Below are 22642 nucleotides of genomic sequence, written 5' to 3'. Positions count from 1 at the left end.
CACTCCTGCTGTGGGGTGGTCTTGGGGCAGCTGGGGACTCTGCCAGCACTGTCCCAGGCCCAAGCCTCCCTCCTGGCAGCTGTGCCCATGCAGGAGGAAAGGGGATGGAACACACAATTCCGGGATGCCAGTGCCACCACAGAGCCGGGCTCTTGCCATGATGTCCCAGAGCTGATGCTGTGTGGATTGCTGTGCTGTGCCATGTAGTGCCATGGGAAGCCACAGGGCACCTCAGAGTGCTGAGCTCCATGAGAAGCACTGGGGTGGATGGAAGCCTTGGGGTGCAGGCGACCCCCACGGGAGAGGTGCCAGGCAGCACAGCCACCACTTCCCACTGGACAGACTGAGAGGGACTGGGGCTGTCCCATGAAGGGGCAGGCAGAGTGCTGGGGTGCAAGTGAAGGGAGAGGGCTTGGGGGGACACAGGCCTGGGGTCATATGGGTGTGACATGGTGGCGGGTGCTAAGGGAGCTCTAGTGAGGCCAGGCTGGGTGCAGGCAGGGTGCAGGCAGTGGCTGGGCAGGGTGCAGACAAGGTGCGGGCAGGGTGTGGGCAGTGAGTCGACAGGGTGCAGAGTGCGAGCAGGGTGCAGGCAGAGGGCGGGCAGTGGTTGGGCAGAGTATGGGCAGGGGGCGGTGGGCAGGCAGGGGGCGGGCAGGGGGTGCGGTCAGCGGGCAGGCAGGGTCCGGGCAGGGAGCGGCAGTGCCACCGGCTGGCGCCAGAGGGCGGTGGGGCTCCGGTCCGGGCCGTGCCGCTCAGCTCTGGCCGCGCTCTCCCACGGTGCCCCCGTGGGCTCTCCGGTGCTCCCCCGGCCGTGGCCGCGGTGCCGGGCAGGGGCATCACCAGCCACGGCCGTGCCCCTGCCCACACAGTCACGGTACGGCGATGTCCCGCGTGGGTGGTGTGGGGTCACCGGCGCCGTCCCCGTCCCTGCAGCCGGCGGGAACTGGGAGCGGCCGGCGGAGGGACGGCGGGGGCTGGCGCTGCCGTGGCACCGCGCTGACCTTGCCGGCGGCAGAGCGGGAGCGGGCAGCGCTCTGGGCAGAACCGGCGGAGCTGGAGGTGCTGCCCGTGCCTTGGCACCCATGGCCTGACCTCCCGAGGGACTGCAGCAGTGCCGGGAGGGCAGCTGGGAGCCCACCCTGGCCATGGTGCCTCCATTGTGCCGCCATGGCCACCGGTGCCCCCATACCCATCACTGCCCACGTCTGTGCTTTCTTCATCCCACCAAGCCCAGTGCTGGTGGCAGGGGGGCCCTGCTGGTCACAGGCAGGGTGGGGCTCCTGCGAGTGTCATGGAGCAGGCTATAGGGACTTCGGGTGGCATGGGATGTGCTGAGGAGGACTGAGACTGGAGCTGGCCTCTGGCATTTCCCCGGCATCTGGTGGAACGGAGGCGCCTCTCTGACAGGGGAGATCTGGGAAGGATGCGGGGGGATTTCCATGAAGCACCATGCTCTGCTGGTGGGAAGGGGTTTCAGTGAATTGGGCTGTGAGCATGTGAGGTGGCTGGGCAGAGCTGACACATGCATGCCCCTGACACATGCTGGCCCCCTGCTGCCAAACGACCGGCCATGGACTGGCCTGTAGCCCCATGGACTGGCCCAGCCCCATGGCAAACAGCCCTGAACTGGACAAGCCAACTCTTCGATTGGGCAAGGAGAGATGGCCATGCACTCAGGGCCAGTGGTCTCAGGGCTGCCCTGGCTGGACCTCACTTTTCCCAGTGCAGGCAATCCCTTCACCAGCACAGTGGGGTTTATCCTAGTTCATGTTTCCTCCTCCCAGCTCAGCCCCTGCAGTCCCTGGGCTCACTCCTGGCTGCAGGGCAGGTAGGTCAGTACCATCAGTCCCCTGGCAGCACTGGGCAGGGTGGTGCTGCCAGGTCTGCCATGAGACGGGGGTCCCAGGGACAGGAGCACTGGGAGTGTCGGAGCTGGCTGGACGCCGGCAGTGGTAGGAGCCGGCTGGAGCTGTTTTCCTCTCTGTTTGCTCGGCCCTGGGGATGGCCAGCGATGCAGATCAAGGCCGGCGTCCTTTGGGCAGCCAATTGTCGGCTAGCTTGGAGGGGAGGGAGAGGGGCAGCTGCCCCGGGGCTTTCCCAACCCTGGAGAGAGCCACCATGCCAGCACTGACCAGCCTGAAACAGTGCCAGGCTCAGTCCACCCAAACACAAGGCTGGATGATGCCACTCGACACTCCCCAGCCACCCCCTGGTTGGGGCGGGCACCCCCACATCCCACCCCTGTGGAAGCTCGGGAGCCCTGGTGCTGGGGGACACGGCAGCCTCAGTCCTGAGCACCAGCACATCCTTTTGTGCTTCTCCTGCTGAGTCTTTCCCCTGATGGGCCATGAAAGGGCCTTTATACCCTCTCCTTCTCGTGGCTGGATCACACCCGACAGGAACCTGTGCTGGAATGTCTGGCCCTGGGTCTGACAGTCACCCCAGCAAGGGTGGGGGCCCAGAATGGCCCTGCTGGTGCCTGTGTGGGGAGTGGGAGCAGATTGCCTTTCACTGGGACTGCAGGAACCATATCTGCTCCTTGGTTGGCTCTGGACCAACCACGGCCCCCCAGGGAGAAATGGGACATGGCTGTGGCCACATCTCCATTTTTGGCCCAGTTATTTACATCTCTAAACAAGGATGCTACAGTTGTCTAGGCTGAAAGGTGTTCCTGGTCCTCCCCTGCTCCCTCGTCCCCAGTTCCCCAGCCATCTGCCACTCTCCTGCCCAGGCCCTGGGCAGCAAGCCCAGCATCCCTGGGGGGACTCCCAGCCGGCTCCGCGCTCCTGACAGCTGGAAGCTTGGAGCTGAACAGGAGAGCCCCCTTCCCAGGGACTGGAGCCGCCTCAACGCTGCCCCACATTTCCTTCTGCTGGCCCATGCTGGAGTCCTGCTACTGCTCTGCTAAATGGTCAGCACCCATCTTGGCTGTGACTTGTCTGTGGACCTGGTGTCACAGGGGATTTGGGGTGTAGGGCAGCCCAGCACTGCTGTTCTGTGCTGCTGGCATAGCCTGTGCCTCCTCATAGGCTTTGGTAGCTGCCTGGGCTCCCTCCCCATCCTCAGGAAGCCTGGGTGGTTGCAATGTGGGATGCAGAGCTCCCTGAGGTATGGAGGAGCCTGAGGCTTGGGGGGCTGATGAAAGGCAGCTCCCAGCCCAGAGAGACTCAGGCCCTGTACACATGGGAGTGTTTCCCATCCTGAGGGATAGCTGCCAGAGCATCCCTCCAGCAGCTGGTGGTAGTCAACACCTCTTTGCCCACCCAAGGGAAGACACTGCCAGCCCCATGCCTGACTTTCCAGTGGGATGCGGGAAGCAACAGGGCCCAGCAGCTGGGGACACTGTGTAAATGGTCCAGTACTCAGGGGAGCTGGGCACTGGGGGCCTGATGTTTCAGGAGCATCATTGCTACTTGGGTTTGTTTGGCTTGAAAGGAATTTGAGTTGCATTTAAAGGCATTAAAGTCCTTGCTAAGTCCTTGCTTAATTACCTTAAAGGCATTTAAGCCTTTGCTGCAGGATGGTCAGCCCATGGAATCAAAGCCTCTGACCCTGGTGGAGCTGTGGGTGCTGCCAGTGGGGACAGCAGGGACATGGCTGCCCTGCCTGGGTGGCAGAGCTGAATAGGCTGCTGCCACCCCCTCCGGTGGGGACTGAAGGGACAGTCTCCCTATGCCAATAGGAACAGTTTATCCCCACCACTTGGGGCTCAGGGCATCCTCCTGCCCTCAAGTGCTTCCAAGCAGCAGTGTGCTTGATGGCTGGGAGCTGGGGGAGCCTGTGTGTGACCAGCATCCCACAGGGGGCTGCAGGAGCTGAGGGATCTAGTACCCTCTCCCAGCCTCACAGTGGTGTAGGAAGAAGCGTCGGGGTTACCCCAGGGCTCGTCCTAGGGCCCTTGCTTCCCAGCTTGTCGCTTGGCAGGGAGGCGATTGAGCACAGAGATAACCCACCCTTCAGGTCTGCTGAGCAGTGCTTTGCTTCTGGCTTCTGTAAAGTTAATTGGTTTCGAGGTTCCAGGAACAAACGAAGGAGAAAAACCCACTCTCCAATGTGCGGGATCATTGAATGCTCTCTGGTGAGTTATAATTGCAAATCATGTTTTGAAATCACATTAACCAATTAGCCCGTGTTGTTGTTGTGCCCTGCCACATGACAGCATGTGCCGGGAGGGAGGTGGGAGGCGGCGGTCAAGGGCGAGGGAGGGGGCCACCAGCTGCTCCCTGCCACCTCTAGGTACAAGTACCCTTCTGCCAGCACTGGGGGGTTCCTGTGGAGGGTGGGCTGGGGGTAGGAAGGGTCCAGCCTTGGTCATGGCCTCAGACAGGTTGCACTTGGAGTTCACCCAGCCCATGCTTTGGGTCGCAGACATCCCTCTCCTCTTATCACCAGCATTCCCAGTCCCTTTTGTGCCTTCGTTGCTTCAGGGTTATGGGGTTGGGGTGGCAGAGGAGTCTCAGAGCCCCTGGTGGGTGCTGGCACTGTGTCTGTGGGATGGCCAGTGCTGGGGACCAGAGGCACACACTCGTGTGTTCCCAGCAAGGTCAAGTTCCGGGAGACTTACTGTTTCGAGAGGTCACAGTAGTGGTGGGGGGAACACTGCTTGGGCTGCAAATCTAACCATTATCTCTGCCATATCTTCCTGCCATCTGGGTCCTGGGAACAGCAGGCAGCAGCAGGCAACAGCAGGCAGCAGGTGCAGGCGCCAGGTGAGGAAGCCGGGCATGACAAGGAGAGCACGCCCTGGCCACGCATGGCACCCACTGCTTTGTGCCTGGGTCCCAGCTGGCCTTGTCCATGCTGGGATGTTGTTGAGGCTGAGGGGTTTTATGGGCTCACTTTAATCTGTTCAATCTCTGAGCGTGGCTGAAGGACGAAAAATAGGGCGGCTTTTGGCTGGGGGAAATGGTGAGAAAGTAAACCCCACAGAGGTTGGCTGTGGGAGACAGCTCTGGCACAGTGCTCAGCTCCCTGCCACTGGTGAGGCAGGATGTTGCTGGTGAGATGAGCCGTGCTGTGCCGGGCTCCCCTGAAGGCTCCTCACATCCGGGAATCCCGCGTCAAACTTTCCAGACAGCTGGAGAAAACCGCATGGTTTTGCAATCCACTGGAGCCCAGGCACAGCCCTGACACCACCAGAGCCATCGGTGAAATGGCCTGGGAAGAACTGGCAGTCAGTTCAAGGGTTCAAGAGAAGGGTCTTAGCCCTTCCCCTTGCATGGCTCCCCTTTGCATGGCCAGCCTGGCATGAGGCTGGAGCTGCTGTGTGCCAGCTGTGGGGACACTGGGACAGGCTCTGGGAGGTTTGGGGACATCTTCGCTCCCTTTTCCTCCTCTTCTCACTGCTTTGATTTTCTGCAAAGCTTCCTCTGGGCACAGAGGAGCCCATCTCCCCCACCCACCTGGAGAGCAGAAACACTGGAGAGTGGTGTCACACGCTGGACAAGAGAGGGGATGATAAAAAGGAGATATGGCTGCATTTGTGCCAACAGGAGAAGGGAAAGGCATTTGGAGGCTGGGAAGGAGCAGACAGCCTCCAAGTCACTGCCCACACCCTGGTCCTCCAGCATGCCCACCCCATGACAGGCACTGCACCCTGTGCCATGGGGCCATACTGTCCCCATCCCCAGCACCTGTGCTGTGTTTGCTTACAGGGTGGAAGCTCTTGTTCTCACTTTACAACCTCGGCAAGGTGTGTTGCCGCCCGTCCTGCGATGTCTCTGCACCGGTGCCACGTGGCTGCTCCCGCCTTTGCCAGGGCAGAGGAAGGGTTAAGCTGGTGGCTTGAGGCCAACCGTGCCCATCCTCTGGGTGCCTCCGGCTCCCCGTCACACTGCCAAATCTGGCTGTCTCCACTCCCCCGGCGTGCCAGCCAGCGCTGGTTCAGCACTTACGCATGCTGCTGTTATTAGAAATTAGTTAATGGATGTATGTATCCAGCCAAGGGAGAGCGGCAGTAACAGGAGCCGCGGGATTGCCGGGAGCGTGAGGGCACAGCTGCCACTGAATATTTAACATCCCTCGATGTCCAGGTGAGAGAGTGCCGCCGCTGCAAGGGGACGTTTCATCCCGATGGCGATGCTCGCTGCTGCCTGGCAAAGCCATTTCCGTCCCAGGCTGCCCAAGGCTTCGCAAGGATTTATGAAAGATATGCATAACACAAATAAAACCTTCCAGCACTGAGCAGAGCCATCCTGCCAATGAGCTGGGCAGGGCTCATGGCTCAGCATAGGAGATGGGTGGACCCCCAAGCATGGACCTCCAAGATTTTCCTCTGAAGTAAAAGCCAGGCAGGGCAGATGAGCAGGAGGTAGTTTAGGGGGGACAGCCCTTGGAAAGGGGCAAGGAATCTTTGGGGATATGGCTGGTGACTGACCACGAGCTCCTGGCTCTCCCTGAAGTGTACAGGATGCACTTGGGAGAAGAAATTTCCTCTTTATGGTACTTTCATGGGGATAGACTCCAACAGTGTGTCTCCAGGAAAAAGAGGTGTTTCAGCTCAAGTGGGGAAGTTTGATGGAGACTGGAGGAGGGGATCAGACTGTCCCACTCACTCTGGGTCATGTTGAGATGATCCCACATGGATTGTTTGCTCCTAGTGTTCTGAGGTGCTGGGGCAGGCACCCTGAGCGGGGCAGGCACCCTGAGCATGGCAGCCAGCTGGGCTGGTTTAACGTGGGAGCAGCTTGAGCTTCTCAAGCCAGGGGGAGAATCTGGCTGGGGGAGGTTGCTGCTGGGTGACCTTGCCCCTGCTGGGTGACCCCGCCCCTGCCTAAGATGGGAGAAAACCCAGTGCCAGCACTCGGCACATGCTGGAACTACCCTTTCAGGTTAGATTAGAGCAACTGCCCCTGCCCTGTAGTTTGGAGAGCAGCCACTGGCCTCTAGCAGCAGCCCTGTCTGCTCTGGGTAGGGATGTCCGATGGAGTGACCATGCCTGGAGGGGCACCAATACCAAGTGGGATGGCCATGTGCAGTGGAGTGGGGATGCTTGGTGAGGTACCGATTCCAGGTGGGGCAGCGCTGCCTGGTGGGACACTGATGCTCGGTGGGGGATGATGAGTGTCTGGGGGGGTGCAGGGGGTGATGCCCAGTGGGACACTGATGTCTGGTGAGGGGATGATGCCCGGTGAGGGGGTGATGCCCGGCGGTCAGCCATGTCTCGTGAGACACCAATGCCCGGTGGGCGGCGATGCCCGAGGGGCGATGGTCCCTCCGGGGAGGGGCGGGGCAGGGGCCGGTCGGCGTGGGGCGGTCGCTCCCCCCGCGGCCGGTCCCTCCCCGGCACTGCCCCTGACGCTGTCCCGGCGAAGCGGAGATTGGGAGCCGCGCTGGGGGCGGGCCCGGCTCCGGTTTAATCTCCGGCTCCGCCGGGATTACGGTCGTAGGATAGTCTCTAATCCGCGACACCGGCCACCGGGGGCTGCTCGCCCCAGCCCGCAGCAAAGGCACCGCGGAGAGGGGGCAGGTAGGTCCCTCCGGTCTCCCCCGGTGCTCGCACCCCTGGGCTCGCTGACTTGTCCTCCGGGAAGCTCCGTGTCTGGAGGCTGCCGGGCGCTCGGACCCCTCACCTCCCCGTTTTCTACTCCGCACGCCATCGAGCCCTCCCTGACCTATCGCGCTTCGCCGGCGGCTTTCCTCCCGCAGCCCGGCTGTCTCTCCTCTTCCTCCTCCTCCTCCCGGCGCCGAGCAGCAAGGGGGAGACTCCGGGGCTCGGCAGTCCTGGCAGGTGGCAGCGCCCCGGGGCTGTTTGCTTTTCTGTCCTCCTGCTACTTCCCTCCTTAGCGCCTGGCACCTTCCCACGGGTGGGTGACATATCCCGCGAGAGCAGGGGGAGGCAGAGCTCTGCCGTTCCACCTGGGTACTCCAGCGCTCTGGCTCAGCCCCTGCCCGGGTCGTGGTGCGGGGGGCTTCGGCGTGGCCGCTTGCTCTGCTGATACTCATAGTGACACCAGCCTCAAACTCCCTTTACTTTCCTTTTGTTCTGCTTTAATTTTTAATCGCCCGTGGGAATGACATATGTTTCTGAAGGCTGGAATCGGCTGCCGCCGGGATCGGGTGTCAGGGTGATGGGGTGCCGGAGCGGGGGGCACGGGCAGGGAGAGTGATGCTGGCCGTCACGGGCACTGCTGGGGCTGGCCGGGTCCTGCGTGCGGAGATCCCACAGGCTGTGGTATTTATAGAGCCTGGCTGCCCCGGACAGCGGCGTGGAAAGCCAGGCAGCACATTGCGTTCCTGCTGGCCACGCGTGTCCCGTGCCAGCCGGTGTGGTGGCCCGCTCTGCCAGGGCAGCTTTGAAGGTCCCACTGGAGAGAAGTGTTCCCCATGGGAAACTGAGGCACAGCAGGTGGCTGCTGGACTTGGGTTCCCCGAGCTGGGCTAGCTCTATAGTGTCACAGGTGAGACAGGGGACCTGGCAAGTCCCCAACAGGTGGGATGGAGGGGAAGCAGAGCCCCGGCTGGCTGCGGAGGGCATGACTGTGCTGAGCTGCCACGGAGGAGATGGGGAATTTTCCACTGGTGTTTGGATCAGGCCCAAGGTGAGCTGTTAGACCTGCCTGGTTCCTGCTGCTGGCCTCCCTGTGGCTTTATGGGGGTACCCCAGAGAAAGCCCTCTGTGCCCTGTGACACTGACCTGTCTCCCAGAACAAAGCACTGGTGTGGCCTGGCTCCGGTGGCCAGGGGTGCTGGGGGGGCAGTGGGACACCCCAGCCCACCCGTGGGTGGCATGGGGGGGTGCCGGCACTGCGGGGGACCCTGGCTGAGGCGCAAAGGGCCCCGCAGCACCCGGCCGTGCTGCAGCTGTAATCACACGCCGGGGCTGCAGCCACGGCAAACAAACAGGCATCGGCAGAGCCTATTTTCCTTGGCACATGGGGACGGGGGGAAGGAGCGGGATCCCACGGGCTCCTTTGGAAGTGCAGCCCTTGAGAAAACAGAGGCGGGTCAGGGACAGGATGGGCCCCCCATGTCCCCAGCTCTCCTCACTGCGTGGGTCTCAGCCGCCCCGTGCCTCCCCAGCTGCTGACGCAGGTCTGGGGCTGGATGGGTCCCCCATGCCAGCAGGGCACAGCCAGCCCAGTCCTGGTGTCCCCATGAAGCAGATGCCAGGCTGGCAGGGTGTTCCAGTGGTGAGAGTGGCACAGGCAGGGACAGAGGTGGTACCATGGGGCTTGGGCAGATCATGGCCCCTGGTTAGGACAGGGGGATGTGCTGGGGGTGCTGGGGGCACATGGTGCTGTGGCTGAGGCCAGTCCCTCCTGTGACCCCAGTGCTGACTGCAGCAAATGGCAGCTTGGATATTTTGCCACTGACAACTCAGTGTCATCCTGCCAGGGACAGGTGTGTTTTGGGGAGTGGGAACTCCTGGAAAGCACCTCGCTTTCAAGGCAAAATGCATCTCCAGAGGTGCGATAGAAAACCTGACATGTTCTTTTACAGGCATTACCTGCCCATCAGTCCCTGCAGTACCACCACCTGTGCCACCATCCTCCCTGGATGACCGTGTGCTCCTGACGGGCAGTGTTTTAAGTTTAAAGCAAAACCTGTCACATAGCCTAGAACTGCCAGAGATGTTTTGGGCTCAAGCTGGCATCTCACCCAGCCTTCCATAGAGCCACACTGGGTGCCACTAGCTTTGTGCTGTGCCCACCCTGTCCCTGTGCCCACGCTGTCAGCCGCCTCTGCTGCCTGACCTTGTACCACACAGACTCAAGCCGGCCTGTGTCAGCAACAACCTGGGCTGTCTCAGTGCTGGACACTGCAATGCTTGCCTGGCCTCAGCTTCCCCACTGCTCTTCCCAGGTTGCCTCGGTACTGGTACTTGGATGTGGGAGGACGTGGTGGGGACGTGGTGGCCGATACCTGCACCACGGCCCCATCTTGGGGTGTGCGCCTGGCAGGGGATGCCGTGGCTGAGCCACACCATGGCTCTGGTGCTGGAAAACGCACCCCGTGGCCCCACCATGATGTTTGGCTCTACCACCCCCTTCCCTGCACTGCCCTTCCCCTTCCTGATGTGTCCCAGACCCCAGCACGTCTGTTGCTTTGGGACAGTGGCCACGGGCCAGCTCAGCTGTCGGCACGTTCTGTCTGCAGGCATATTCCCAGGCTCAGGCAGAGCTGTCCCCCAGGACATGGGTGCCACTTGTGCTCTTTGAGGGAAGACCCTGGATGGGCACTGCTGTCAGCATGATGAGGCAGAGATGGCCCAGAACTGCCCGTGCAGGTGTTGGTGCTGCCAGAGCCCTGTTAGCCAGGACAACAGCTTCCAGAGCCACTTGATCCTTCTTGTTACTACCAATTCTGCCCTGGCTGCAGCACGGGGGGCATTGCCTGAGCCATGGTGTGGTATTTGGGTTTGAAAGCCCAGGTAGCCCTGGGGTGAGGGGAGCCCAGGAGCAGCGCCCACTTTGCCCAGCTTGTGCTGGGAGCATGAGTGGGGCAGGCTGGCATGACTGAGTGGTGGGGCTGTCATCTCCTGAGGAGCTCTGGTGGGGCTATCTCAGGAGGGTCTCCAGCAGATCTCTTTGGGGAGGGACTACAGCAGAGCAACCCAGAGGGGCTCTCCAGCCGCGCACCAGGCAGATTGTCTCCAATTGTCCCTCCCTACAGCTGCTGGGGTCCCCATGCCCATGGGGTTACCCCCAGAGCCCTTACCCCAAAGGTGAGGTGCCTGACCATCCCCTGAACAGCTGGATTTGCCCCTTCGAGTGGCTGCTTCCCCTGGGAGACATGGGACCATGAGACTGCCTATTCTTGGCTGGGAGATGGAGGAGGGGAATGCCATAGGTTAAAACCAGGTTTGAGGTGCTAATTTTAGGAAGGCAGGTTGTGGGGAAAGCCACAGCTGTGCGTGTTTCGGGGAAGAGCAGACCTTGCTGGCAAGGCTGCCTCAGAATGTTGTCTGTGAAGGGGCAATGGGATAGGGGGTTCTCTGCTGTGTGCTCTGCTGGGGTCAGCTTTCCTGGGGAGATGTTGCCCAGGGACCCCTGAGGTTTGGACTGTTGCCCCAGATCTGCCCCTGTGCCCACACATCCCCACGCCCACAGCAGTGCTGGAGGCTGACCAGGGACCCCAGGCTGACGGTCACCCCATGCCCTGTGGTGGTGCTGGGGGTAACCCTGGGCCCGGGGCTGATGGCACTGGGGGGACACAAGTGGCATCCCTGCCCAGTTGCCCACACTGCCCGTCTCTCTGGGCACGTTCTGTCACCAGCACAGCCCCAGGGAACATGAGACCTGTGTGTCCAGCTCCGTTGAAACCCGAACGGCCACCTGGGCAGGCGGGCATGGGCGGGGGGGCTACTGTGCCCCTGGCACACACCGGAGGCAGCGGGATACCTGGCTGCCATCACGCAGGCCGGCAGCTGCGGCAGGCTTGGTGCTAAAGCCGGATTACCACCCGGAATAGTCCCACGGCCCCAGATGGGCCGGATTAGTGAGGATTCATCTGCAGAGGGAGAGAAGATGGGGAGGGGGGTCTCTGCCCTGTGGGGGTCCCTGGCCTGGGGCAGCGCTCACCTGCTGCCACAGAAACCTTCATTCCCCGTGTTTGGGAGCAAGTGGGTGCTCCCAGGTGGGTGACGTGGGCTGGGGGGACGCAGTGGGTGGTGGCCCCCAGGCTGGTGCTGCCTGGTGCAGGCTGGCAGGCACTGGCTGCCTTTCTCTATGCGTGCCATACTCCCACTGGCACAGCATGTGCTGGTAGGGACTGTGCCATGCCGAGGCTTGACCAGGGTAACCAGCACAGTGCAAGATCCAGGCTTTCCCAGGATGGTACCTGTCCTCCTGGACACATTGCCAGATGCAATGGACCGCCGTCCGACATTGTCTGCTGGCATTACTGGCAGAGCTCCCCAACCCCAGCCCCCTGCTCCTGCCTGTGCCTTGCTCCCAGATGGGATTTTCCACCTTTTAAATAAAGTCTTTGTGGCAGAGGGATGCAGCCCCTTCCAGGACCAGAACCCCACCATGGTGCCCTGGTCCCCGAGGAGGGCTGGCAGGGGGCTGGGGTGAGTCTAGGACTGCCCTCCTGCCAAGGCAGGGCAGGGATCTGGGAACCCTGCCGCCCTAAACACGTCGTCCCTATCCCAGCGAGGGAGGGCAGGCGTCTGTGCTGGCTGGGATGCGGCGTGCGAGACCTAACATAGCTTCCCCTGGTGTGCAGACGTGGCCAGCAGGAGGGTACGTGCTGCCACATGCATCCAGCTCCGTGTTCCGTCTGTGGGGGCTGCGGGACGGCACCAGAGCCTGGCTCGGGCTGCCTGGCCACGACAGTGGGACAGCAGGAGCAGTCTGTGAGAGGTGGGAGGTCTGTCTGCAGTGGGGCTGTCCCTGTCGTTGTCACCCAGCGCTGGCAGCCAGTGGGGAGGTGCAAGCCGGGAAATCGATGCAGCTTGCTCAGCACCCCCAGGAACACGGCCCTGGGTGCTGCAGCTGGGGGGGGTTCTGTGCCCGTGCACGTGGCCAGGACCACACCATCAGGCTGGGCGAGTGGGTGCTGGGGCTGCTGGTCAGGAGGGGGATGACGCCAGGCAGCACATGGGCTGCCCAATGTGGCAGAGAAGATGGCAGCACCTCATCTGTGTGGTGGCACCCTAAGGGAACTGATCCCTGGGGAGATGCTCTTTGCCTGGAGCAGAGGGTCCCCAGCTGAGGTGGGCACACAGTGAGAAAGGTGAAAACACCCCCCCCCAGCCCAGGGGGACCCACGCCACCCCCTCAGGGCCACCCGCCACTCTGTATTTGTTGTTCTGCCCAGCCTTATCACAAGGCAAACAGCGGCAGGCAGGGCATGCGCTGCCCGATCGAAGCGTCTTCCGCACCCTCCCCTTTCATCTCCCCCCCTGCCCTGGCCACTGCCACCAGGAGACCCTGGCTGAGGGGCAAAGGCCAGGGCCAGCTGGGGAGGTGGTAGCAAGTGGTGCCGTGGCTGTGCCAGGGCTGTGCCAGGGCTGTGCCAGGGCTGCCTGGCGGGAGGAAGCGTCTGGGTGGCAGCACGAAGCCTGGTGCATGCTGAATGAGCCCGGCCCTGCCGCTTGCTATTCCGAGAGACGCTTGGGGGAAGAAGTTGGTATTTCCTGAGCTGCCCAGAGAGGTGTAATTATAACCTGGGAGAAGAAAGGGTCTGCAGAGGAGAGTGCCCAGCCTTCCTGGCGCCCGTGGGGGAGCGGGCAGGGGAGCGGGCAGCTCCTGCCTGCCACTGGTGGGATGTGGTGAGCCCTGACCGCAGGCAGCACGGTGGCACTGGGGGGCTTAGGGACCTGCTGGAGCATCAGGGATCTGGTGGTCCCCCTTGATCCCACACCAGGAGTGGTGGGTTTGGTGTTGCCTGCCCATGGCAGTGGGAAGGCGCAGAGTTAACGGTGGCGTTTGGACGTGCTGGCAGCCTTGTTTGTGCCTGGATCCGTCCCAAGCGGAGGCCTAGTGGAGGGGATAAATCATCGCCCAGAGCCCGCCCTGCGCTTCCCTCTCATCCCCCGCATGTCTGAGCCTTCCCATTCTGATCCCTGCTGGCCTGTGTTCTGCCTCAGTTTCCCCACCTGGCTCAGTGCTGTAGGCAGGGTGGCCCAGACATGTGCCCCCCATCTTGGGCCAACCTTATGGGCTCAGCCCACCTGACAGTGCCAGTTGTTGTGTGGCCTGGGATGACCCTGCCAGGTCGCCTTTGTGGCCTGGATAGGCAGGGAGAGGCAGGGCAGCAGCTCAGGAGACCGGAGGTACTGGCACCCACACCCTGCCGTGTCATCCTTCACTTGCGTGCCGGGAGGATGGCTGTACCTGACTGTGCTGTGGAAAGGCTCCTCTGGTCTCTAGGGACACCAATCCCCTGCAAACATAAAGATGAGCATGTCCCCTGCTCACCCCATGGAGACCCCAGTCACCGGGGGGACGGGGCAGCAGCATCCTCCCGGGGTTGGGCACCAGACTGCATCCCGGCCAGCCCTCACTTCCAGGTGGGTGGCATCGTCTTTTGGCCGGATGCAGCCCCAACAAGGAGCCCCCTGGCCAGCCGGACAGGACCCCAGCCCCCCGGGGCGGCGGGGGGTGGCGGGACCCTGCCCCGGCTGCCAGCCTGCCCCAGAAAGCCACCCTGTGCCGTTTCCCAGCGGGGCGGGGAGGGCCGGGGCTTGCACAGAGGCGGCTTTGTGCGGCGTGCCAAGGCGTCCCGCGCTCGGCAGCCCGGCCGCTTTCCCCTGCCAAGGAGCTGTCTCCCGGCCCCGCGCTCTTTCCTGCTCCGTTTGTCCAGCCCTGACGTGCCCTCGAGCCCCCCGCCTTGGCACCCCGGCAGCGGCGGGACGCGGGTGAGCCCTTCGAGCCGGGCAGCACCACGGGCTTCACATAACAGTGGTGGCTGGGGGTCCCCAAGCTCCCCACCCCGTCCTCAGCCACCCCCTCAAACAGCCCTGCTCGCCTGTCGGCGCCCGTCTTCAGGAGGGGAAACTGAGGCACGGAGCCGGGAGCTGCGGGCAGGGCAGCAGAGGTGGGCAGGCGGCGGGGATGGGGGCTCTGGGGCTGGGCAGCACCGTGGTGCGGGCAAGGAGGTGGGGTGGGCTGCGGGACGGCTGGCCAGGCGAGGGGACTGTCCCCTCTTGGGACACCAGTGTAGGTGTTGGAACTGGGGCAGAACCCCATGGGGCATTGTGCACTGAGTGGGCAAAAGGGAGAAGCCCAGACATGGTGATGCCTGGCTGGGTGACCCTCTCATCACCAGGTACCTGTCCCTGTAATGCCACCAGCGCTGGTGCTGAGCCCAGCTCCAGTGTCATTGGTGGATGCAGGGCTTGTGAGACTTTAGGCCAGCCCCTCTGGTGCTCCTACCCAGAGCTGGACCTCTGTTGACCCCCTCTTGCAGAGCCCGAGGAGAGCCCACACCGAGCCCAGCTGTCTCCCAACCATGGATACCACGGACGTGCCCCTCCAGGCCGAGATGGTGGAGCTGGTGCCCAATGGGAAGCACACGGCCACGCTCAGCGCCTCTGCTCTCCCCTCGCTGGCGGGTGACAGGTAGGGACCCCGGGGCAAGCAGGAGTGCCAGGGACTTGGGGAGGTCCTCCCAGCTGCTCCCTGCCCTTGCAGTACCAGCCAGTGCTGATGGCCCCTGGCTCTGCTTTGGCTTCACCCCCTTCCTCCGTGGCCAGATTTGAGGAGAACCAGACTGGCGTGGCAGAGATGGAGGAGTTCCTGCCCCATGGTGCTGAGAAGAAGCAAACGCACTTCACTGATGTGAGTACTGGCACGGGCACGGTGGTGGGGATGGGATGGGGCTGGTTCCCAGTGGACTGGTGCATCCCCTCCTTGTTATGTCCTGTGAACAGTTCGAAGGGAAGACGTCTTTTGGGATGTCTGTCTTCAACCTGAGCAATGCCATCATGGGCAGTGGCATCCTGGGGCTGGCCTATGCCATGGCCAACACCGGCATCATCCTCTTCCTGTGAGTGCCATGGGGGTCTGGGGGGGTCTGTGGGTGCAGGAAAGAAAGAAGTCTCTGACTTGAGGTGATGCAGGGACCAGTGTCCTGCTGGCTGAGCAATGCCCATGGGGGTCTGTGGGTGCAGGAAAGAAAGAAGTCTCTGACTTGAGGTGATGCAGGGACCAGTGTCCTGCTGGCTGAGCAATGCCCATTGCTGGCATGAGCCTGCCTGCCCTGTTGGGTGCTGTGACCCACTGGGGACGCAGAGGAGAAGGGTAAAGGTTTGCTTTCTTACTACAAGTTCAGATTTCCACAAGTGACCCAAAGGATGTGAGTGCCAGCTCCATTGGGCATGGAGATGTGGGTCACAAGGTCCCTGCACCCTACAGCCTGTCTGCCCTGTGAGCACCCACCCGGTGAGGGGCTGGTGTCCTGCCAGGACAGCTGCCCACAGGCAGAACCTGTCTGTGCAGAGTTTGCTCCACAGCTGTGTCTGAGCCCTGTGCTGTGACCCACTGGTGACTGTGCTGTCCTCCTGCAGCTTCCTCCTGACAGCGGTGGCCCTGCTCTCCAGCTACTCCATCCATCTGCTGCTCAAGTCCTCGGGCATTGTAGGTGAGTGCCAGGTCCTTGGCAGGGCTGTGCCAGGGGGTCCCATCCTGACCCTCACCCCACCACTGCTCCCCATCCCACAGGCATACGCGCCTATGAGCAGCTGGGCTACCGAGCCTTTGGCACGCCAGGGAAGCTGGCAGCAGCCATTGCCATCACGCTGCAGAACATTGGAGGTGAGGATGGGGCTGGGGAGACCTGTTGAGGCTGGGGAGACCTGTTGAGGCTGGGAATGAGGGATGGATGGGACCAGAGCACACCAGAACAGTACGACCTTGCTCTGCCCTGCAGCCATGTCCAGCTACCTGTACATTGTCAAATCCGAAGTGCCTCTGGTCATCCAGACCTTCCTCAACCTGGAGGAGAAGACCACGTGAGTGCCTCCTGCCCACGCTGCCTGCGTGCCTTCCCCGGACAGGCGCCGGCGCTCCGGCTCCAGCTGTGCAGCCCATGGCAGGGATTTACTATCATTAAGCCACTACTATTTTTGATAACTGTCAGTGCTGAATAAGCCCCTGGGTGAGATTAAACTGAGCTGAACTTCCAATCCCCGCTCCTCACATCCCCTTGGGATCAGGCTTTCCTCCTTGAGCAGAACCTGGGGCTGTGGGGTGGGGGACAGGAGCCCTGGTTAGGAATAGGTCCCCCTACCCCATGCCCACATCCACACCAGTAGCTCTAGTCCTTGGGGGGGTACCACTGTGGGGGTAGGCAGGACCCAGCTGAAGGGCCCTCAGGCATGCTGCCCTCAGGGGTCCTTAAGGATGCCATCTCAGGGGTCCCCAGGGATGTTAGCACAGCAGGGATATCAGCCTTAGGGGACACCAGTACCCCTGGGGTTTGCCAGCTTCAGGGACCCTACAAATGGCAGACAGCCCCTGCAGTGGCTGCCTCTGCCTCCGTTGCCCCAGCAGAGTGGGGTGTTGAACAGGCCCTCTACTTACAGGGATTGGTACATGAATGGGAACTACCTGGTGATCCTGGTTTCTGTCACCGTTATCCTGCCCCTGGCCCTCATGAAGCAGCTGGGTAAGTCAGAGGGATGCCACCCCATGGTCTGGCACCCTGGGTCCCTTGCTGGATTGCAGTGCCAGCCTGGACGTGCTGGGAATGGAGGGGGTACCTAGGCAGTGTGAGGGTCCTGCCTGTACCCACCGGCCACTCTCCTTCCTCCTTAGGCTACCTTGGCTACGCCAGTGGCTTCTCCCTCAGCTGTATGGTCTTCTTCCTCATCTCGGTGAGCACCCGCTGGCACGTGCCGGCGCCTTGGGGTGCCAAGCATCCCTCCTGCAGGGAGGTGCAGCCAGACTGGTTGCTGTGGGGACAGTGGAGACAGCAGGGACAGCGGGCGCTCGGGGCTGCAGAGACGCTGTGGCGGTGCTGTCAAGCTGCTGGGTTATTTTCGGCTGAAGGAACTGAGTGTCATGGAAAGGGAGAGGGAGAGGGTGCCGGGGGGGAAAATCACACATGTGGCCCCTCCACGTGCCGCTGCCCTGCTCTGCCCTGCTGCCCACCCTCACAGGGGCAGGCAGGGGGGAACCAGCATTGCCATGGGGCAACGCCAGCAAAGGATGCCCCATAGAGGGGTCCCAGCAGGGGCACTGGCACCCTCCTGCTGGGCATTGTGCTGGCTTGGGTATTGGGTACTGGGAGTTGGTGGCATCAAGAGCTGACCATTCCCATGTGCCCTCTACCCCAGGTCATCTACAAGAAGTTCCAGATCCCCTGCCCACTCCCTGAGCAGGAGGGGAACCTTACAGGCATCCTCAACATCACTTCTGTCAGCACTAGTGACTACCAGAATGGCTACACTGTCCTCCAGGCCCCTGAGCAGGACACCTGCAGCCCCAGCTTCTTCACCCTGAACTCCCAGGTAAGGTCCCCTGAGGCTCTGGGTGAGCCCCCTCCCTGTGCACTCCATGAAGACAGGTGGTCCTGGTGCTGGCACTTGGCACCCAGCAGTCAGTCGCCTTCCTCTTGCACAGACAGCGTACACCATCCCCATCATGGCCTTCGCCTTCGTCTGCCACCCCGAGGTCCTGCCCATCTACACCGAGCTGAAGGAGTGAGTCCTGGGTGGGGGCACCCACGGGGAGGGGTGGGCTTCGTCCGGTGCCCACCCAAAGGCAGTACCGTCCGTGTGTGGGACCTGCGCCGGGGCATCGTGGGGAGGTGGGTGATATGACCCTGGGCGGGTGGGCGGGGGTGGTGGGTGACAGGACCTGGGATGGGTGAGCAGGTGGATGGTGGGTGATATCACCCCTGGGAGATTGATGATATAACCCGGCTTAGGTGGTATCATCCCTGGGGGGTGGGTGATGTGGGTCAGGATGGCTGCTGGGTGATACGACCCCTAAGAAGTGGGTGCCATGCCCCAGGTTGGGTGGTATGACCCTTGGGAGGTAGGTGTTATGGCCCAGGGTGGGTGGGTGGTGGTAAGTGGTATCACCCCTGGGAGGTGGGTGATGCGACATGGAATGGGTGGTGGGTGGTATGACCCCTTTGAGGTGGGTGTTGTGACCCGAGATGGGTGGGTGGGTGGGTGACTGGTGGTGGGTGATCCAACACACCACACAGCCCAGGAAGGGGAGTGCAGCCCTTCTCCGCACAGCCCTCACACACCCCAAGGTGCTCTGGCGACACCCCTCCTTGTTGGGTGGGTGCTCGGTGTCAGGGGGTGCCAGGGGGCTGTGCTGAGCCCGCCGTCTCCCACAGCCCCTCCAAGAAGAAGATGCAGTGCATCTCCAACATCTCCATCACGGTCATGTACATCATGTACTTCTTGGCTGCCCTCTTCGGCTACCTCACATTTTATGGTGAGCCCTCAGGGAGGGGGCTGGGTGCCCTGCTGGCACGTGGTGCCAGGGGGGTGGTGGTGCTGGGTCTCACCCAGCAGCTCCCCACTGGTGTCTGCAGGCCGTGTGGAGTCAGAACTGCTGCACACGTACAACAAAGTGGACCCCTTTGACGTGCTCATCCTGTGTGTGCGGGTGGCTGTGCTGACAGCTGTCACTCTCACTGTCCCCATCGTCCTCTTCCCGGTGAGTGGCCCTGCAGGAATGCCAGGTGGCTTCAGCACCAGGCTTTGAGAGGGGAAACTGAGGCAGCAAAGAGGACAGGAATTGGGGAACAGGACGTGCTGGGTGCCAGGAACAGGGCTGGGGCAGAGAGATGGGTGATGGGGACCAATGGGGCATGAGGGTCAGGGCTTGGGCAGGGGAAGGGGTGATGGTGACCAGCAGGATTGCAATGACAGGGGATGGGATGGACCTTGGCTCCAAGGATGGAGTGTGACACCCTGTCCCTGTCCCCAGGTGCGCCGGGCCATCCAGCAGATGCTGTTCCAAGGGAAAGACTTCAGCTGGATCCGCCACATCATCATTGCAGTGGTCCTGCTGACCTTCATCAACCTCCTGGTCATCTTTGCCCCCTCCATTCTTGGCATCTTCGGCTTGATTGGTAGGTGGCAGTGTCCCCTGTCCCCCCTTGGGCAGGGGTATTGCAGCAGCACACCAGCCGCTGTCCTGGCTGGCGCTTGGCTTTGTCTGACCCCCCTGTGCCTCACTTTCCCCTTCCCATCATGCCAGGACCAGCTGGTGTATGGGGAATCCCCCATCCCATCCTCATCCTGGAAGGCTGGTTCCTGCAGTGCAGTGGCAGCACTTTCTCTTCCCCTGTGTGTTTCCCTCGATCCCCCCAGCCCGGCTCCCCCCTCTCGGCGCTCAGCTCCGTGCCAAGGCCCTGGCTGCAGGAGGGGGGTGGGGACAGTGCCAGCACACCGAGTCCCTGGGTTCCTGGAAGGCTTTGCCAGGCCTGGGAGGGGGGTGAGGGGGGGGAACGGGGGGGAACAAGACCTGGCCTGGCAGTGGGGCTGGCAAGGCTGAGCCACGGCGTGGGAGGCCCCTGCCCACTCTGTCCCTGTCTGCTCCAGGTGCCACCTCTGCTCCCTGCCTCATCTTCATCTTCCCCGCCATCTTCTACATCCGCATCATGCCCAAGGACAAGGAGCCGCTGCGCTCCACCCCCAAAATATTGGTAAGTGTGGGCAGAGGGTACAAGGATGGGGATGGGGACGGGGGTTCTGAGGCTGGCTGGGAACCCCATCACCCTGGCTGTCCCTGAGCCCCTTCCTTGTCCCCACAGGCTGCCTGCTTCGCCCTCCTTGGGGTGGTCTTCATGATCATGAGCTTGAGCTTCATCATCATCGACTGGGCCACGGGTGGGGGCAAGAGCGGCGGCAGCCACTAGCCAGCACCGGGTGCCCATGCCAACCCCCTCCACCGGTGCCCCAGGGAGAGCCAGCCCCGGGCTCAGCCCCCATGCTGCAGCCACACTGGGATTCCCTGGGGAATTCTGCCCATCACCTCTGGTGGTGGTGAGGGGGCATGAGCCATGGCAGGCATGGGGACTCCTTGACCTGTGCCTGGGATGGGGCAGTGAGCCTGGGGCAGGTCCTATGCCCCCCAGCCACTCCAGCGGGTACTCTCCCTGCTCCACGCCTCAGTTTCCCCATCCGTAAAATGGGGACAATAATACTGCCCTACCTCACCCGGAGCTGGCTGTCAGGTGGGGCTCGTCTCTGCACCCCCAGAGCCGCCAGCAGCAGGCACTGCCAGGGGCGTGGGGCACTGTCCGCCATGGGGACCGAGGACTGGGGACACTTTCCCGGCCCCCCCCAACAACTCCCACCCCCCCCACACCCCCCCGACAGCATCAAGAGCCCTGATGAACAGTGTCCCTGGTGGCTGGAATCTATCAGGGCAGTCAGATCTGTGACAGCACCTGTGCCCAAGCCACCCACCCCCTCCTTCTGCTGTCCCCCAGTCCCCAGAAAGATGCCACCCCACTGCCCTGGCATCATTTGTGTACTCCAGTCCCCGTGGGCAAGGGTGGTCCTGCTGCTGTGGCTGGTGGTACCCAGCCCTCTGCTCTTGAGCCTGCTGGGCTCCTGGTGCCTGCTGATGGGACCCTGCTGACCCCTAGGCCATGTTTGGGGACTGGCTGCATTGCTCTGGGGAGGTGACACGCACGCCAGGGGCTTGGTGCCCACTGGCATCCTGCCCTTGCTGCAGCTTGGCTGCCAGAGGCATGGCCCACCCGAGGGGCACAGGGGGGTGTGGGGTGGTCTGGGGACAGTGCTCACGGGGGGCCAGCTCAGGGCTGCGGAGGCACCCCGTCTGCGTGCCCAGACGCCAGGGTGATGGGCACCCCAGCAAACCCAGCTGTCCCTGCTCGCCTTGCACCCTGGGCCAGCACCCAGGCCCCCACAGCCCTCACCGATCCATCCATCCATCCATCCATGCTGCTGGGACACCCCAAACCATGCCAAAAGCTGGACGGTGGCTCTCCCACCCCCGGCCTCCCTTCCCAGCATGGAGGGCAGCCTGGCAGGGTGGGCAGCACGGGTCGGGGGGGGGTGTCTGTCCTGCAGCAAAGTACATAAGAGATGTATTTTTTTATTGGGTGGTGGAGGCTGGGATGCTTTTTATAAATACTGTACATAAGAGTAGATCTTTTTTAACGTGTTGTGTTGCTCTGGGTAGCTCTGTATAATGTACGTATCACATGGGGAGGGGAGGGGGGACACCGTCGTGGACCCTCGCCATCTGCCCGGGAACTGCCGGCTGCAGCGTGGCTCTGGTGTCCCTGTCCCCAGCCCAGCTGCCCTGTGGCCATCCTTGACACGTGTAAATTATTGGGGGAGGTGGTGCTGGTGGCGGCAGGAGGCCGGTGGTGAAAATAAAGATGTGAATGTGCCCAGGTCTCGGGCGTCACTGGGGCAGACGAGGAGCTGGCACGCAGGCTGGCACCCGGCACACAGCGTCCTGAGGTGGCACGGACAGATGGACACGCATGCACGGACGTGTGTGAGGACAGCAGGGACATGCGGACATGGATGTGCAGGGTTAGTGCATGTGCATGCTCGGCAGGACAGAGAGCATGGATGTACAGCAGGACAGCACAGATACACGGACACAGATGCGCAGGGACCCCTGTGGAAATGGGACCCTCGTGGGCATTGAACACTGGGGAAACAGAACTCCTGGGGAGAAAAACCCTAGGGGAGCAGGACACCTGTGAGAGCAGGACCGCCAGGACAGTGGGGCATGTGTGGGAGCAAGACTCTGGCGAGTGGGACAAGTTTGGGAGCAGGACCCCCAGGGAGCAGGACTCATGTGGGAGCAGGAACCCCAGGAAGTGGGACTGCCGTGGCACTAGTATCCCTGGGGAGTGGGGCTCCTGTGGAAGCAGGGCTGCAGTAGAAGTGGGGCTGGGGCATCTTGTGCCCAGGGCCAGGGTAGGGGGTGCCCCAAGTGCCCCCCGGGCCAGCCCAAAGCCCCTCAGCCCTCGCCCATGGCACAGCATGGCATGGGGGTGAGCCCCCCGGCTCCCCCAGCCCTGGCCCCTTGCTCCTCTCCGCCGGCCCCATGCCCGGGCTCAGCGCCAGCTCGTTAGTGAAGCCTTATTAGCACGGCAGCCCGCTCCCACGGGAACAGCCCTGCTCCTGCCACGCCAAGCCCACGGGTGCAGACCCCACGGAGCATGCTGCCCCCGTTCCCCTGGTATTGCTCTTCTGAGATAGAGCATCCTTTGCTGTCCCCACCCTGCTTGG

At 62.5% G+C, this 22642-nt stretch overlaps 1 protein-coding gene across 2 annotated transcripts; it reads left to right on the top strand.

Moving 5' to 3' along the window:
• Window positions 1-7313: 7313 nt before the first annotated feature.
• SLC38A3 (solute carrier family 38 member 3) lies at window positions 7314-21785 on the top strand. Of its 2 annotated transcripts, none has more exons than XM_017819984.1 (16): window positions 7314-7471; window positions 14860-15011; window positions 15146-15230; window positions 15323-15438; window positions 15959-16032; window positions 16113-16205; window positions 16321-16402; window positions 16976-17058; window positions 17208-17266; window positions 17729-17902; window positions 18015-18094; window positions 18745-18845; window positions 18946-19070; window positions 19344-19488; window positions 19961-20064; window positions 20173-21785. In XM_017819984.1, the coding sequence occupies exons 2-16, from the start codon at window positions 14902-14904 to the stop codon at window positions 20275-20277; spliced, it is 1536 nt and encodes a 511-aa protein (XP_017675473.1). In that variant the 5' UTR covers window positions 7314-7471; window positions 14860-14901; the 3' UTR covers window positions 20278-21785. The 2 variants fall into 2 exon arrangements, with proteins under 2 accessions (XP_017675473.1, XP_017675474.1); XM_017819985.1 differs by lacking the exon at window positions 7314-7471 and adding an exon at window positions 13196-13219 and having other exon boundaries at window positions 20173-20277.
• The last annotated feature ends 857 nt before the right edge of the window (window positions 21786-22642 follow it).

The sequence above is a fragment of the Lepidothrix coronata genome, unplaced genomic scaffold (genome assembly GCF_001604755.1).
Source record: "Lepidothrix coronata isolate B3197 unplaced genomic scaffold, Lepidothrix_coronata-1.0 Scaffold78, whole genome shotgun sequence".
NCBI classification, from domain to species: domain Eukaryota; kingdom Metazoa; phylum Chordata; class Aves; order Passeriformes; family Pipridae; genus Lepidothrix; species Lepidothrix coronata.
The sequence above is the reverse complement of the archived record's forward strand: the minus strand, read 5'-3'. Positions and strand labels throughout refer to the sequence as shown.